This window comes from Diachasmimorpha longicaudata, chromosome 15, assembly GCF_034640455.1.
Source record: "Diachasmimorpha longicaudata isolate KC_UGA_2023 chromosome 15, iyDiaLong2, whole genome shotgun sequence".
NCBI lineage: Eukaryota > Metazoa > Arthropoda > Insecta > Hymenoptera > Braconidae > Diachasmimorpha > Diachasmimorpha longicaudata.
In genome coordinates, this window is record NC_087239.1 from 4,609,453 (window position 1) to 4,627,150 (window position 17,698).

The 17,698-nt window shown below is 41.2% G+C and overlaps 3 protein-coding genes across 3 annotated transcripts; all 3 read left to right on the forward strand.

The window, feature by feature from the left end:
* Nucleotides 1-3: 3 nt before the first annotated feature.
* Nucleotides 4-2,705, forward strand: LOC135169764 (arylphorin subunit alpha-like). Its single transcript, XM_064135054.1, has 4 exons — nucleotides 4-288; nucleotides 371-698; nucleotides 894-1,991; nucleotides 2,060-2,705. The coding sequence occupies exons 1-4, from the start codon at nucleotides 70-72 to the stop codon at nucleotides 2,602-2,604; spliced, it is 2,190 nt and encodes a 729-aa protein (XP_063991124.1). The 5' UTR covers nucleotides 4-69; the 3' UTR covers nucleotides 2,605-2,705.
* Nucleotides 2,706-4,272: 1,567 nt separating this feature from the next.
* LOC135169489 (uncharacterized) lies at nucleotides 4,273-10,568 on the forward strand. Its single transcript, XM_064134539.1, has 14 exons — nucleotides 4,273-4,554; nucleotides 4,681-5,014; nucleotides 5,158-5,582; nucleotides 5,654-6,329; nucleotides 6,455-6,881; nucleotides 7,105-7,134; nucleotides 7,365-7,406; nucleotides 7,619-7,669; nucleotides 7,815-7,846; nucleotides 7,950-8,176; nucleotides 8,271-8,607; nucleotides 8,751-9,148; nucleotides 9,220-9,889; nucleotides 9,963-10,568. Exons 1-14 carry the CDS (start codon nucleotides 4,330-4,332, stop codon nucleotides 10,364-10,366), a joined length of 4,278 nt encoding a protein of 1,425 aa, XP_063990609.1. The 5' UTR covers nucleotides 4,273-4,329; the 3' UTR covers nucleotides 10,367-10,568.
* A 969-nt stretch (nucleotides 10,569-11,537) lies between these two features.
* LOC135169768 (uncharacterized) lies at nucleotides 11,538-15,660 on the forward strand. Its single transcript, XM_064135060.1, has 7 exons — nucleotides 11,538-11,678; nucleotides 12,701-12,887; nucleotides 12,987-13,104; nucleotides 13,583-13,693; nucleotides 13,767-13,874; nucleotides 14,140-14,683; nucleotides 14,817-15,660. Exons 1-7 carry the CDS (start codon nucleotides 11,658-11,660, stop codon nucleotides 14,922-14,924), a joined length of 1,197 nt encoding a protein of 398 aa, XP_063991130.1. The 5' UTR covers nucleotides 11,538-11,657; the 3' UTR covers nucleotides 14,925-15,660.
* Nucleotides 15,661-17,698: the final 2,038 nt, after the last annotated feature.

Sequence of the window (17,698 nt, forward strand, 5' to 3'; positions counted from 1 at the left end):
AAAGGAGCATCTTCCTTCGTTCAGTGGTCGAAGGAACATTAGCTGAAGAGTTGAAAAAAAATATTCAACATGCTGAGAGAGTTGTTGGTACTGGCCCTGACAGGCTTCTGCCTGACTCAGGCACTGGGCATTGAGACTCACACCGCTGACATGGACTTCCTCCACAAGCAGAAAAAAATCTACGAACTTTTCTTCTACATCGATCAGCCCAAGCTCATTGGCAGTGAATTCTACGAAGTTGGACGCACCTATGACATCGAGCAGAACATTGACCTGTACAAGGACAAGGTAAACATTGTCTCCAACTAATTTTCATTCATTCATTAGTCATTAATAGCCTGTAAAAATAAATTTTCCTCGACCCTTCCAGATGGTCGCCCGTGAGTTCCTCTACAGATTCAAACTGGGGATGCTCCGCAAGGGTGCCCTCTTCTCCGTATACTACCAAGAACACCGCGAGGAACTCCGCGCTCTCTTCAAACTGTTCTACTACGCCAAGGACTTTGCGACCTTCTACAAGACCGCAAGCTGGGCTCGTCTCTACATGAACGAGGGAATGTACATCATGGCCCTCACCACTGCTGTCATGTACAGGCAAGACTGCAAATACATTGCCCTGCCACCCATGTACGAAGTCTACCCTCACCTCTTCTTCAATAACGAAATCATTCAGGATGCTCAGCGTATCAAAATGACTGGTAAGAGATCAAGCTGCCACCAACCCATCCTGCCCTCACTACTTCATAATTTTTACAATTTTTTAAATGAAAAAAATCGATCAAATAGTTGAACCATTGAGACCAAAACATTCAGTAGAAATAATCCATACAAATAAGTTCCTGCAGTGGAATGAACCTTGAAATACTCAGCACTCTCTGCGTTGATTCTTCCAGGATACAAGAAGGAAGTGGGTACTGGCAACGTGGAGACATTCTTGATCAACACCAACTACACAACCTCCTTCATGAAATACTTTTCGGACAAGGAGTACCAGCTGGACTACTTCTACGACGATGTCGGTCTCAACAACTACTACTACTACATCCGTACCATCTTCCCATTCTGGGTGAGCCTGAAGGACCTGGAAGTGCCCAAGCAAATCCGTGGAGAGCTGTACTACTACGTCCACCAGCAGCTGATGGCCCGTTACTACTTGGAGCGTCTGAGCAACGGATTCGGTGAGATTGAGGACTTCAACATGTACAAGAAATTCGCCCCCGGCTACTTCTCCACCCTGGTCTACGCCAACGGTGTTGCCCAGCCAAGCCGCGATCGTTACAGCGAAGTGCCAGTATACAAGTACAAATACGTCAAGGAGATCCGCAACATCGAGTCACGAATCCTAGCGGCCATTGACTCTGGCTTCATCATGGACAGGGAAGGCAAGCAGTACAGCCTGTACTCCCACGAGGGATTGAACTACCTGGGTAACCTCATCGAGGGCAACGGCGACTCCTGCAACACACGTTTCTACGGTGCCATCGACGCCCTCTACAGGGACATCTTCGGCTTCAACTACGACTGCAAGCAGAAGAACTGCAAAGTACCAAGTGCCCTTCAACTATTCAGCACGAGTCTTCGTGACCCAGCATTCTACCGCCTGTACAAGAGAATCATCGGCTACTTCTACAGATACAAGTGCAACCTGCCAACCTACACCAAGGGCGACCTGGAGTTCTCCGGTGTCTACATCGAGGACGTCAAGCTAGACAAACTCTACACATTCTTCGAGGAGTACGACTACCTGATCAACAACGCCGTGACTGTCGACAACTACAAGGATGGCATGAACTTCAACATGAAGGCAAGGAAGTACCGTCTCAATTACAAACCATTCACGTACACAATTGATGTCAAGAGCGAGAGAACCACCAAGGGTATGGTGCGCATCTTCCTGGGACCATCATACGATGACAGATTCTTCAAGGAACAGACTTACTTCTACTACAACTGGTACAACTTCGTTGAAGTGGACAAATTCATGGTCGAACGTAAGTATTTATTGGAATTAATTGGGCCCCATTAAATTAATTAATTAATTGTAATTGTGGCATTGCAGTGAAGACTGGCATGAACACGATTGAGCGCAAGAGCACAGAGAGCAGTCTCACAGCCAAGGACATCTTCAGTGGTGAGAAATTCTACAAGAAACTCCTCAAGGCTGTCGAAGGAAACGAGCCATTCACATACACCAACAAAATGTACGGCTTCCCAGACAATCTGTACCTTCCCAAGGGTCGCGTTGGTGGTTATCCATTCAAACTCTTCGTCTACATCTACCCCATCGATGAGGCTAAGCTCACCACCTACGACATCCCACTCTTCGGCAAGATGCTCTACGACGGCAAACCATTCGGCTTCCCACTGGACAGACCCATGTATCCATGGTATTATGACCTCAAGAACATGTACTTCAGGGATGTATACGTCCACTACATGAACGAGAACATCGAGGGCTACCAGTACCAGAAGGAAAAACACTTCGCCGAGAAATACGAGACTTATGGCCACCAGTACCCCAAGTACGAGAAGTACGAGAAGTACGACAAGTACTATGGAAAACACGAGACCTACCCCGTGGGCATTGAGAAGACATTGTTCTAATCGTGACTGTTAATTGATAATTATGTTGATGATTTTGAATCTACCGTGAGCCATTGTATAATGAATTTTTCGGAGAAATAAAAAATATTATTCAAGTTTAATTACAATGATTATTCACTGAATTCCTTCTACCTCTGGTCATTAATAATTAATTAATTAATTTAAGCCAGCAAATGCGCTAGTTAAATTACCTATAGTGTAGACCAATTCAAATTAATACTTCAGTTAAATGAATAATGAAGCAATATTACTTTAGAAATTTAGAAAAATCTTCGGAGAATTTGAAATTCATCGGAATTTTCGATTTTTTGAAAATGTGCACAATGAAAAGATGGCGGCTTGTTTTAATAAATTGCTACGCTTAATTAATATACATTAGTTGGCGGGAATAGTCCATTCATTCGCTCCCTCCTGAATTACCATAATACATTGAAATCATTCTGGACTGGCAACAGATTGAAAATTGCCGCTAGACTATTGTATGAATATATATCGGATAGATCCCAGATGCATCTTAATAAAGTCTAATCATAAGGCCAATTCAACTGGTGTATTTTCCATTCATTACTGCTATGTATTCTGACATGACCTTCTGAATAAACATTATTTCGATCAATGATTCTTTTGCCTTTTATATTCAAACCTTTATCGTTGTAATTTTTTATTTACTCTTCGAGGAGACATTGAGGGGATCCTTGAGGATTCGGACAACGTCCACATCGTGCGCCGAATTTTCCTGCTGCCATTGGCGACAATTTTATCGGCGATTTAAAAATTGTGAATTGAGATTTAGTATTGATTAGCACTCACCAATTTGTTTTTTCTAAATTATTCTGGAATTTTTAGGATTAATGTTAAAGGCTTGCCGAAACCATGCGAGTGTCAATTTCGTTACAATTAAATTAGCAACAAATTAATAACAAATTAATTTTTTTATGCCATGTGACAGAAGAGGGCATAGAGTTTATTGAGGAACACTTATGGAATTTTTAATAAATGTAATTTATTGAAAGCCGAGAAAGTTTCTGTTTTAATTATTTTACGGGGAATTATTTAGTATTTCCATATTTACAATAGTACAACAAAAATAAATTTTAAATAATTCATATGACATAAAATTTTCGCCAACGAAAGGCTGATGAACTCCTCTTCACGTCAAAATCATACTTTTGTTGGTATATTTCTCCTCTAATTACCATCATCATGACTATTAATTGTTATTATTGACGAACCGTCACTTACATTGTCAATAATATTATCGGTAATAATAAAACGAACTGATACAATTCATAAAAATAATTCGCAATAACTGTGAGCCGTTTAAAATCGAAAAAAAAATCCTCGATAAAAAATTATTGAATGAACAATTTACAGATTGATAAATGCTGCCCAAAATATGGCGCCTGCTTTTCAATTAAGTTCTGCACATAAAAAAAATATAAATAATCTCCACTGGACCGGCAAGCCCCAACAATTTATTGAATGCAGACAAAGCATTAATTAAAGAAATGCATTTCATTAGACAATCTTATCTGGCATTTCGAAATTCAAAATGAGTAAACAGCCGATGAACCTGCACTTGTCACCTTTGTGTAAATAACTTAATGTCAGAGGTGACGGATATTGACTGTCAATCACGTCTATATAAGCCAAAATTTTCGGCTGAATGAGCACTGATTCTCGGAGCGAGTGTGACTAGCACTGCCGGCATCACTGGTAACGAGAATGCAGGGTAATCTGGTGGTTTGGACCACTCTGTGTCTGGCTGTTGTTGCCGCTGTGCAGAAGGACACGTACACCGCGGACAAGACTTACCTGACTAAACAAAAACGTCTTTATCAACTATTTTGGCATATTGATCAACCGACTACTGTTCACCCCGAGTTCTATCAAGTCGCACGCTCATGGAATTTGGAGGATCATGTTGATGCTTATCCTGCTGAGCATCAGGTTCGTAATTTCCTAAATTTTATCTCGCAGGATCCACTAGGGTGCTGCCATGAAACTCGTCATTTTTACTAAATTATTCCTGCGAAAATAAAATCCTGGTTTGATAAAAATAATTATCATTTACAGTACGTCGTTCAGGAATTTGTTCAGCGCTGGAAGTACGGTCTTCTCCCGCGTGATGCAGTCTTCACACCCTACCATCCTGAGCACTCCCAGGAAGTGCAGGCTCTATTCAAGCTATTCTACCACGCCAAGGACTTCGACACCTTCCATAACATGGCCGTTTGGGCCAGATTTCACGTGAATCCCTACCTTTATGGTTACACCCTAGCTGTTGCCATCGTCCACCGACCTGACACCAGGAACATCCGTGTGCCGGTGCTGCACGAGGTTTTCCCTCACCTGTACTTCAATAACGAGGTCCTCACGACAGCGTACCGTGTCAAGCTGGGCGATTCCAGTTAGTAATTATGAAAAAATTTAATTTTTTGAGTTAACAAATTGTTTCAAGACTTCCTAGGCCTCAGTTATCACACCTTGAAATTAGAAACCTTTCAACTAGACCCTGAAACGTTCCACCACCAATACCATTAAATTCCCCAGGTCTGAAGAAAACCGTTGACGTTAAATACCACGACGGCACCGACTTAGTAATCCATTCAAACTACACCGGTTGGTACATCGTGCACGATGACACAGAGAACAAGCTGAGCTACTTCACCGAGGACGTTGGTCTCGGCGATTGGTACTTCCACCTGGTCCACGATTACCCGTGCTGGCTGAACAGCCAAAACTACACCCTCGCTAAGGAAATTCGTGGTGAGCTCTACTACTTCGGACACAAGCAGTTGCTCGCCCGCTACTACCTGGAGCGTCTGTCCAACAACCTGGGAGAAATTGAGACGATTGATTTGCACGCGCCCATCGTCACTGGTTACTACCCAACAATGAATTTGCCAAATGGATTGCCATTCACCCAACGTCCCTCGTGGACCCGTGTTCCCGTGCACATGAATCAGTTGGTCAACGTACGTATAAAAAATCCCTCACTTGTTGTTCATCAAAATTAAAGTATTAACAATTTTGGAAAAATATTCAGGACCTCGAGCAGATAGAAACTCGTATCAACACAGCCATTGCTTCTGGCTACGTCCTGGACAACAGCGTGCCCCCGAAGCAGATCAACATATACACCCCAGAGGGTCTGAACATCCTGGGTAACATAATCGAAGGAAACATGGACTCCTCCAACATCCAGATGTACGGTAGCGTGGATCATCTTGCCAGGCGTATCCTCGGGTTCTCCCCACTGGCCATCGACAAGAACCACATCGTCCCGAGTGTCCTGGACTACGTCAGCACCAGCATGAGGGACCCGGCCTTCTATCGCATCTACAAGAAGATCGTCACGTACTTCATGCAGTACAAGAAGAACCTGGCGATGTACAGCCACGAAGAGCTGGTCTTCCCTGGAGTGAAGATCGACTCTGTTGCAGTTGACAAGCTCATCACCTACTTCGAGCAGTTTGACTCCGTCATCAGCAATGGTATTCCAGTGTCATCCACCAAGGATGCTGAGACCTCTGTCATCAAGGTACGTCAGCCACGTCTCAACCACAAGCCTTTTACCTACCACATCAGTGTCACCAGCGACAAAGATGTCAAGGGTACCGTTCGCATCTTCATGGGCCCCAAGTACGACGTTCATGGTCATGAAATTGATTTCGTCCAGAACTACGTCAACTTCCTGGAGGTGGACCAATTCATCGTTGATTGTAAGTCACTCAGAGGCGTATTAATTTATAAATACTATCGAGGGAGAGAAATATTTAATGAAAATTCCACTTGTGCACCTCCGCATTGAAAAAAATAATATTATCCTCGCATCTTCGATTTCCAGTGAAATCCGGCCCCAACAAGATCAAGCGCAACAGCGCCGAGTCCATCTACTTCGTCCCCGACGAATTGCCGACGACGGTCTACTGGAAAAAAATCGTGAATGCCATCGAGACCGGTGAGACCTTCCAGTACAACGGACAGCTGTTCGGTTTCCCCGACCGCATGGCCCTGCCCAAGGGTAAGAAAGAAGGTCTTCCTCTGAAGCTCTTCATCTACGTGACGCCCGTCAACGAGGATCAGACTGTCACGATCAAGTCACCAGTGTGGGGTACAACTGTCGTCGATGGCAAGCCTATGGGCTTCCCCCTGGACAGGCCCGTCGTACGGCACATGTTCCACGGGGTACCCAATGCCCACTTCAAGGACGTCGTCGTCTTCCACAAGCAGATTGACGAGCTGAACCAGACCGGTCAGACTATGTACCTTTAAGACTTCATTTGATTCCATTACCGACGTGGGAAAAAATATTTTGAAAAATATATCAGAAAAACCTCGACTCAATTTACTTTAAGACATAAGACAAAACATATATTTTATATTATTGTTATAGGTCCCTTGTTAACTTGGAAAATAGATGAAAATCGCCTGAGCACATATTTTTAAAAATACGTTTTTCCACGGGGGTAATGAACTGCAAATTATATTTTTCAGTAGTCATGAATGTAGCACGAGATCAATATTGTATATTTTATTGAAAATAAAAATATAACTTGTGGAATTTTCAGCCATGAACTTGTTGTCGCCGAATGACTGATTATTTTACCCCTTTTTTAGCGATATCACTGGAGCTTTTTTCATAACAAATGTTTCCCGGGTTTGATTTCATGAATTAAAAATTTTAAGTAGAAATATAACTGTCCTCGCCTTCTAACCGACAGAAAATAACATCAAAATATATGTCACCCTTGCAGCTGGCGTTGTTATCGTCTAGTCGTTAATGAGAAAATTACCCGGTCATTACACTCATTATTTATCTAAGAAATCCAACTAATTTCACTTTGTGCATAAGCAACAAAATAACACGTCATTTTACGACTTCAAAGGTCTTAGAATGAGACGGGAAAAAATTAACAGAAACATTATTTACTGCGCAATTCTGAATTGAAAAGTGATTAAAAAATCTACCCCACCATTGATAATAATTTATTTTTGCAAAAATAATCAGCTTCACGTTTTCACAAGCTGCTGTTATTTTCCGCTCTCCGTACTTCATGAAGTACAAAAACCCTTTACCTTAACTTCATGATCAACCTTTCTCTCGTCAATAATTTGCTGCTGCCAACACTCCACGAACAGGCAACAACAAAAATTAGTAAAAAACATTAATATCTCCCGCGCGATAATTGACCTGGGGTCAATAGATTAGGGAAATCATGGACTATAAAAGTCAATGGTATTCACATTCAGAATAGCACTTAGTTTCGGGCAGGAGTGCGATACACTTCGCACTTGGCCGCAAACCCTTTCTCCAATCAGATAGGAAAATAATTAATTAATAATGCTGAAAGAAGTATTCATCCTTTTAGCTGTCGCGATTATCGCGGGTGTCAGCGGTGGCTTTTATTTCACGGAACTGACAGCCGATCAGGATTATCTATTAAAACAGAAAAAGATTTTTCAACTTTTCTATCATGTCTCCCAGTCTAACATTGTCAATCCCGATTTGTTCAAAGAGGGACAGGAGTACAGTATCGAAGCGAACATTGACTCCTACACGAACAAGGTATTGCGTCAACAATAAAAAAAAATAGAAAAATTCCGAGAGTGGGATTTTTTTTAATGAATTTATGTGCGCAATTAAAAAATTATTATTTCAGGACGTTGCCAATTACTTCCTAGAACTGTACAAATTTGGATTCCTCCCGAGGGGCGAGCTATTTTCCCTTTACTATCGGAAACACCTGGAGGAGACCAGAGCCCTCTTCAAGCTCTTCTACTACGCCAAAGATTTCGATACCTTCTACAAGACCGCTCTGTGGGCTCGCAATTATATCAACGAGGGCCAATTTCTCTGCGCACTCTACCAGGCAATTATTCGTCGACCAGATACACTCTTCATTCACGTACCACCACCCTACGAATTTTATCCGTACGCCTTCTTCAACAGCGAGGTCATCGAGGCAGCAAAGAACGCCAAGATTTACAATAAATTTGGTAAAACCCGAAGTGAAATTATTTCAATCCCATCAACGATAATCAAATCGAATTTTTCTCCTCACAATAATTCGCTACCAATTTTTTTAATTGAACCGTTGATCCACTATATTAATTATTGATTTACAATAATTAAACTCCAGCTGAAGGTAATTCATACATCATCCGCGCCAATTACTCGGGCTGGTACTTGAATCGAGACGATGATCCCGAGATGAAATTGAAGTACTTCACTGAGGACATCAGCCTCAACACCTACTACTTCTTCCTCCGCCAGGACAACCCGTGGTGGCTCGGCAGCGAGGAATTCGGCCTGGCGAAGAGCTACCGTGGTGAAGAGTACATTTACTCGCACCAGCAGCTGCTGAATCGCTATAACCTGGAGCGATTGGCCAACGGACTGCCAAAGGTCGAGTACTTCATGTGGGATGGAGAGTTCCCCACTGGATATTACCCGTCAATGGTGTACCATAATGGACTGCCATATCCTCAGCGTCCAGCGTACAGCAAAATCCCGCAGTACAAATATAAGTTCCTCTACGTAAGTTACAATTAATTAAATTTTTTAAACAATTCACCAGCAAAGTCCTAAACCGAAATTTAAAAACTTAGCGAATCCATGACATCGAGTCGAGAATATCAGCAGCGATTGACCTGGGCTACATAATCGATGCCGACGGTACTCAGCACAAGATTTACACTCCAGAAGGTCTGAATCTCCTTGGAAACATCATCGAGGGTAACATGGACAGCTGCAACAAAGACTACTACGGCAGCCTCGATATATTCGGAAGAAAAGTTCTGGGCTTCAACATGGAGCCGAAGAATCCCTACCAGGTTGCTCCAAGTGCCCTTGAATCCCTCTCGTCTTGCCTCAGAGATCCAGCCTTCTACCGCTTCTACCAGAGGCTGATCCACTTCTACAAAAAATACAAACGCCACATGAAGCCATACACCAAGGACGAGATAGTCTTTCCTGGACTGAAATTCGAATCAATAGCTGTGGACAAGCTGATCACCTACTTCGACGAATTCGACGCTACCATCAGCAATGGACTGCCCATTTCGAGTCAGCAGGAGGCTGATAACTTTTTAATTAAAGTCCGCCAGCAGAGGCTAAATAACAAGCACTTCACGGTGCACTTCAGCTTGAATTCAGACAAAGCACAGAAGGTCGCCATTCAGCTGTTCCTCGGGCCCAAATATGATGCCCAGTACAATCCCTTGGACTTCACCGAGAGCTACCAGTCGTTCTACGCACTTGATTACTGGGTCACCGATGGTAATTTATTAATTAGACTTTTTATTTCCATAATGGCAAGTCACCTTAAAAATGTTATTTTTCTTTCCTCCAGTTAATGCTGGAGTCAACAAACTGGAACGAGTGAGTCACGACTTCTACTTCGCGATGGCCGATCGCGATCCCAGTGAGCTGATCTACAAGAGAATCGAGAAGGCCCTGGAGGGAACGGACAAGTTCATTTACAAAGCGAATTTGTACGGATTCCCGGAGCACTTGCTCCTGCCCAAAGGCCGACGGTCGGGCAGTGCTTATCAGCTATTCGCTTACGTCAGCCCAGTGACCGAGCCTGTCATGTACAAATCCCGAGTGTTCGGGTATTACGAGTACGATAACAAGCCCATGGGCTTCCCCCTGGACAGGCCAATCTACTGGCCATACTTCCAAGGACCCAACATGTTCTTCAAGGATGTCTCGATCTATCTTAAGCTCGACGTCGATCCTAATGCCACCACATAAATTCTACATTTAATGTCTCGCGTCATAAACATGACGATGAACGAGTGTTTGGCATGCTGATTATGGAAATTACTAAGTTTTCCTTTTTATTAATAAAAAAAGTATGTGGGCACTTAAACAACGATTTTTCTTCATGTTAAATAGCAGATGCATTTGAATTAAAGAAAAGGAAAAGGGAGCAATAAAATTTCCTCAATCTGAACGATTTTTAATTAACTTTCCTACTAAGTCTCATATCAGTAGAAATTCATGTAAATTCGTTGTTAAACATTTCATAATTTTTTACTCGAAATCTCTAAAGAATTTTCTGCTCATCGAACTGGAAATTAAGAGGTTTCCAAACTTAATTTCGTAATGATAGGGTTTAAATTATATTAAATATGAATGTGAATAAATTTTCCGGATGCGGGAGACTGGCACTTACGAAACGTCGTAGAAATTGATTAAATAGTTAATTAAAATCAAAATTAATTTTTGCCTGTTAAGTCGTTTTGTTTGAAAATCCCCCTGAAGTTCTTATAAATTTTCCCATTAAAATTTCACGTAATTAATTTATCAGGGCCTTGATACTAATTAAATCACTCATTAAAATTCCCTAAATAATTTTCCCTGCGAAGAATTACATTCGGCTATCGGGGAAGACGTAAGTGAATCAATTGGCATTGGTTCTGGCGCCTCCAATGCCGTTTCACCAGTGTATACGTCATAGTATAACTGTACTCGCATAACAGTACATTTATATCGTACACCTACTATTTTCAAACGGAATTCTCCGAATGTTCCTCAGATAATTTTGATATTTTCTGACTTCTGGAAGCGTTTTTAATGTCGCCAGCTGTACGCCACAGAAATAAATTTAAAAAAAATAGGCAAAGCGACGAAATAATGTCCCGTCAATTGTCCAATTGACCAAAACTCGGTGAAAAATCAACGCTAGGAATAATTTGAGAATTGATGGACCGATGGATGTCCCTAAGGAACCAGCAGAGCCTCCGGAAATGCCGCGCAATCTCATTGACTCGGTCAAGGTCATCCTCGTTTGGAGATGTGTACCTGTTCGAAAGGTAGGAATGTGGAACATTAACCTGATCGAGGAGCATACGCACGGACAAGAAACCGGTGAAGGTATATGTTGCCCACATCGGGGACTATGGGTTCAAGAACTTCAGTTTTCCTATGACCGCCGTCCGGGAATCAAGCCTCTTCCTCTTGTCATTATAATTATTAATTTAAAAAATTTATCCATCACTTTACAGTTACGTGTTTCCTGATAGATAAAGCATTCGTGATAATGGATTTTCGAACGTTTGTCGTAAGTTACCAGCCACCTGGTCTACCCCCCCAATCAAACAAAAATTAATCCCCTAAATTAACAATTACCTAAATTAATAATTAATTTCTAGCGTTCCGAGGCGCGAATTTATTTTCCTAAATATTTGATCAATGTACCGGACGGATATGGACGAACTAACAAATAGCTTATTAGTTTATGTTTGTGGCTGATGTTTTAGTGTTTGGACGTTAGTAATTATGTGATAATTGCGAGAACCAACGACACGAGTGGAGGTTATCGATCAGTAAAGACAAAATAATGCAAATAGCGTTTGCAAATGTTGACTGAGTTCACGATGAGGGATTTTCTAATTTTTTAAATTTTCTTGGCTGTATTTCCGTGATATTAATACCGGTTCTGAAAGTATCCTATCGTTCCGGTAACCGTAACTCCAATATATGTAACGCGCTCGAGTAATAACAGTTATGTGATGTCTCTCCAAGAGACTCCAGGAGGAATACTTCGGAGGGATAATTCAATTTCGTGATCATCGGGGTCTTTTTCTCTCAGCGCGCCATAAAAAGCGGTTGAACTGCTTTGTTTGTTTGTTTCCCCGAAATCCAATTGTTAAGGCCCTTTTTAATGTTCCCCAAAAATGACCGAAGACCTTCGAAGCATTCGCGAATTTAAGGCAAAACTACTTTAAAGGATTTTTTATTAAACTCTCAAGTTCCTGCGGTGAAAAAATGTACCCACCAGATTTTCTAGTTTTTATGTTTTACCGAGATTACATAATTTACTTTTGATAATGTGAAAACTCGTGCGTGTATTTTGCTGACACATTTTCGTTACACATGCACGTCAATGCAGGAAAGTCAGTGAAAGCAGTACTGCACGAAACTGCTTACTGGATATTGATAAATGATATGAAAACTCGATAACAACTGCTCGCAATCAAACCAACTCCCAGCAACAAATTGTCGTCGCAATAAAATTAAAATGAAAATTAATTCGAAAGAATTTATCTTCTGATCTGAACCCGGCGTTTTGAAAATTTTCAGATGATTCTCATGTGCGCTTCCGCCTTCGCCGAGCCCACTCCCAGCAAATTGGCTCCTAAAATAAATGACTCGTCCATTCTAGAGGATGAACCCCCAGAAGGTTACTACGCATTTATCGAATCGCCCAACGCTGAACCACCGAAAGTCCGACCTCCGCCCTACATTGACAGCGACAAAGAATGTCACGGTGTGTATTAGAATGAATGTTATTAACTCAACAATTTGGGCATTGTATATGATATTTAATACATTGACTGATTTCCGATGGGCTGGCATGGAATATTAGACACTGGAAACCAGGGGAAGGGTTTCGTATCTGTTCACAATGTTTGCGGCGACCTCAATAAGGGCTACATCCCGAGAAATCCAATGAAACACAATATTGGGGGAACTTCGTATCCATTGTAAGTTATAAGACTTTTCCTCCTTCATTTGCCAAACGGATTTACAAAAATTATTGAAGTAATGAGTCCGGTTATCGAACACCGAAATTTTACACAAATATTCATTTCCATTTTTGAAAAACATATTTTTATGTATATTTACCAAATGAGCCATCAAATCAAACAAATGATGATAGCGTGGCACTGGTGATTTCACTGAACGGAAAAATATATTAACCGCGTTAAAACACAAAGAAGAATAAATATTATATATTTGGGTCCAACCGATCATATCACGATAAAGATTAAATCATTTCCCTCATCTGATAATTTTTAATTTACGACCCATTGCGTCAGAATTATCAGTGATTAAACAATTAGACACATGCGTGTAACATAGACAATGAAAAACGAGGCCAAGGACCATATATCAACCGGACTCATTACCTAGTGCAATAAAAACGTCACAAAAAATTTTTAATTTATCTCTATCTTCCAGTGAACTGATAAAAAATCACACTCTGAAATTCCTGAGCAAAGCACTGCCCATACTCAAGGCTGATGACTCACTCCCGAAAGTCGCGAAGATTCAGCCCTTCTCCCAGAATTCGTATGGGTCCAATTTACTCAAAATTCCCTAAAAAATAACATCAACTTTATTATCAATTGAAAATTTATTACAGAGTACACACCGACGAAAAACGAAGCAGAAGTAGACGAGCAGCGGAATCGAAAGAAGACGAAGAGACTGACAGGAGTGGACGGAAATACTGCGAAGATGGTGGTGGAGTGTGAGTACTCCCATTCACCCCCTGGATATTAATGAAGCACTTCATCTAGGATTTGATCTCCAGAAAAATCGATATTTGTCAAATTTCAATTTTTCGCGCCAAGTGGGGGTTGCTCCAGGTTTAATTCACCCCCTTAGACGCCTATGAACCCCTCAAAATTGTCAAAAAACCGACTAAATTCCCTTAATTATGAATTACCGGAAATTTTGAGTCCTCTCACACTTTTAATTCCTCATAAATAACAAAAATTCCTTTTCCCCAACAGCCTCTGCATGTTGTACAAGGCGATTCAGGGAGAGCCCTTGGCATCCTCAGCAGCGGAGCGCAGGGACGAGCCTGCTCCTCCGGAGTATCGGCAAAGACCCCCAACCTCCGAGAAACCAGAATACTCTGGACCACCGACTCCCTGCCCCGCCAAAGTGGAATACGCCACTCCAGTCTTTGCCAAGAACTACCAGGGTACCTGGAGATACGTCGTCCAGATCCCTTACGAGGGCTACTTCACGCAAACGATCGAGTTGACCAGGTGCATGCAGGCCAGATGCCACTACCTCGACGGAGGCTGCTTGTCCTCACCCAGGTGGACCAGCCTCCTCGTAGCAGAGATCTTCTATCCGGACACATTTCTCGAGGAGAATCCAGCTGGAAGATTGCCAGGCCTGAGGGAGCCAGTGGCAGGATCTCCACCTCCAGTGCAGGATTACCAGAATTTCCAGATGTATCTGCAGAAAAGAGCCGGTGAGAACGAGGGTCGTAGCACCAATCAGCAACATCACTGTGATGGGGTCGACGAGAGAGGATGTTTTCAGGTAAATTTTCATGTCTATTCAATAATTTTCTTCTTAAAACAAATCAAATTCTGTACTAATGATAAGAGGTTTTTCCGCGACGAGTTGTCCTCGAGTAAATTAAAAAAATTATCAGGACGATCCTTTATCACAGGTTCGCCTCTACTACGACTGGTTCCTGGTGCCAGGAAGCTGCAAGTGCTGGCGACCCGATTACTTCAATCGCTACGTTCGTCGCACCAGCAGCAGTCCGGAGTTATAAGGACCTTCTGAATAATCCTAAAAAATGGTAATGGGCGGATTAACGATAGTACTGATTCGAGGAAGGACCCCTGCTCTCATTGCGATCCTGAATTCATCGTGTCAATAATCGCTCCTTAATTGTGTTACAATTACAAAAATGACTGACGTTTGTAGGAGATTCTAGTAGATGATAATTTTAAATCGATGACACTTGAAATGTCAAACCCTTCGTTCACACTATTCACTGTAGAATGATACTCCGATTTTTCATCATTATTTATTTATACTTATGTGAAAAACCTCATCGAAGAATTTACCTGCTGGAATTTAACTTGAAAATTCATGTCAATGGCCCTTGGGGTACTCCAAAAAGGAACTTAATGGCGAAAATAACTAATACTTGTCGTTGAAAGACCCTGATGACCTGCCACGACTGTCCAAAAGCTCGTGAAAAAATTAGTTCTCCGAAAAATCCACACGAAAATATTTTCCCAAGTGCAAGAAATTTATTCAGAGGGGATAATTAAGGCCGATGGACAATCAAGTCTTTCCCAATTAAATTTTTCTGCAGGACTTATTTTTTCTACCAGTGTCCGGTGATTTTACTTGTCTTCGCTATTACCCCCTGCAATTACAGATCTGCGCAATGACAGATCCTCAGATAAATAGCAGGCCATCACCATGTTCATCATTCTCACGAACAACATGCATTAACTCGTTTAAATATACAGAACTCATAAACTCAAAATGTCTAATTCAATTCCACCTGCATTAACAATACATCAGTGAAGACCGAAGGTGCTGCATAAAGAAACGGTAAAAAGGTAAGAAAAGCATCAAGGCTGGACTCACGTGCATCAACCTCTAGAATGGTGATAAGGATTGTCGAGTGAATGCTGATGTATCATGTGACTGCACATCACCATTTCCAATAGAGAAGAAAATAAGGTAATTCCCCACTGCCGCCCAACATTTCCTTGATGTCAAGCAAATTCAGGAAATACTTTTCTCGTGACTATTTGTGTCCCTCAATTGAATTTTTCAAACCTCTTTCTGCGAGCCATCTCGTCATGTAACAGTTTAATTGATACCAGTTGACCCTCGTGGTATAAAACAGTGGCTCCGCAGTTTCACTGGTCTTTTATAACCGGGTGGTATGATTTTTTGTTATCCATCTATCTATAACATCACGTGCTTCTCAGTCTCGTGACTCACACGTGAAAAACCCGTTTAACTCGTACACCAGCAGTCGACGATGTCAATAACCCAGGGCTCAAGGATCTTCAGCCCCTCGGGGGAAGAATAGTTAATGGATTATTCATGAAATTGCCGAAATGGGAATTAACGATGAGTTTTTCTAATTGAGAAACGATAATCGAGGGATTAATTCACGAGTCACATGATGATGAAGCGATACTAATTTACGAGTGATAAATTATCAGTTGAGGGGCAATTAGAAATGTTTTGATACTCGTGGACGATTAATTCTAGGAAAGGCTAGAACAGTGCATTCCTGTCTAGAGAAATTTATATATTGGTAATTAATAAAATACGTCAATTCGCTGGTTTTGAAAAATACTGATGAGGAGTCCTCGGTAATTAATCGGAATTTCACAACAAATTATTATCGCGATTTTAAAATCAATTATTAATGAGCTCTTCGATGAATGAACGTTGGATGACAATTAAGGAGAACTGGAAGGTTCATTAATTAATAAAAAAACCCTCGCAGAAAACTGGTGTATCGGTCTGGAGGTTCTATGACTTTCTAGAATCTCCCATGGCTTTCTGAAGCGTTAGCTTCTGAATTAATCACGAAATTTCTACAGATTTCTAGAGCATTCCCACCTTGGAGAACATTCTGCATCGAGAAACTCCAGAATTCAGTTTTAATCCGTACTATTTTTTGTTTACCCTCCATTTTTGTTTAAAATTTCTCTCTGCATATTTCAGCAATTAATTCATCATATGATAAATGAAAGTCCAGGGGATCCAATCGTGTTCAGACATCTTACTACATTCTCAGAAATTCGTTATGTCATTTCATCACCTCAATTGAGTTAATCAAACTGTTTCCACTGGGCAAACACTACCCCAAATGTAAGACAGACCGCACAAAATACCACGTATTTATATTTGCGTCAATTGGTCGTTAAGAAATATAATAATAAACAATGGAATATCCACTGGACTTAGCACAACCCGAACCATTAGATTGCAATTAGATTCGTCCATTAAAAATTAAATATTTCCCCAAGAATTTTTTTTCGAGGCCCATTTTTGAAAAAAGTTAATTCCTGTTGACAATTTCGTGAAAAAAAACAATTTAATTATCGTAAAGAATGAATCAATTCAGGCGTAACACAAAATCACTTAAGATAGGACCAACAACCTTCGTGCGGGTCAGCACATGGGACGTTAGATTGATATTAAACAGTGATTGGGAAAATTCCACAGCAAACATTTTGGTTTCATCTTTACTCGTTTTTTATTGAGCTCTGACTTTTCATTGATTTCTGTTATTGTTTCCACGTTTTACGAGGCAGTCAGACATTCCCAAAAACCATCTTTCCATTTCCCAGAAAAAAAAAACTCAGAGAATATATTTTTCTACAGAAATCATGATTTCTACTTGTTAAACAAATTGTTAAAAACTTTCGAAGAAACGGCGGCTTGTTGTTCCGCCTCGGGAGTACAATCCTCATCAATGAAAATACCGTAATCTCGTGAATTACGATCACGTCTAATCGTCGCGCAAACAATCGTAACTTCCCCCGTTCCGGAGCGATTACA

Coding starts and splice junctions, on each gene's coding strand:
- LOC135169764 (XM_064135054.1), top strand. CDS start 70: ATGCTGAGAGAGTTGTTGGTACTGGCCCTGACAGGCTTCTGCCTGACT. Junction 289..370: donor TTGACCTGTACAAGGACAAG/GTAAACATTGTC, acceptor CGACCCTTCCAG/ATGGTCGCCCGTGAGTTCCT. Junction 1,992..2,059: donor GGACAAATTCATGGTCGAAC/GTAAGTATTTAT, acceptor GTGGCATTGCAG/TGAAGACTGGCATGAACACG.
- LOC135169489 (XM_064134539.1), top strand. CDS start 4,330: ATGCAGGGTAATCTGGTGGTTTGGACCACTCTGTGTCTGGCTGTTGTT. Junction 7,135..7,364: donor TGTAGCACGAGATCAATATT/GTATATTTTATT, acceptor TCACCCTTGCAG/CTGGCGTTGTTATCGTCTAG. Junction 7,847..7,949: donor ATGGACTATAAAAGTCAATG/GTATTCACATTC, acceptor ATAATTAATTAA/TAATGCTGAAAGAAGTATTC.
- LOC135169768 (XM_064135060.1), top strand. CDS start 11,658: ATGGATTTTCGAACGTTTGTC. Junction 13,105..13,582: donor GGGGGAACTTCGTATCCATT/GTAAGTTATAAG, acceptor TCTATCTTCCAG/TGAACTGATAAAAAATCACA. Junction 14,684..14,816: donor ACGAGAGAGGATGTTTTCAG/GTAAATTTTCAT, acceptor CCTTTATCACAG/GTTCGCCTCTACTACGACTG.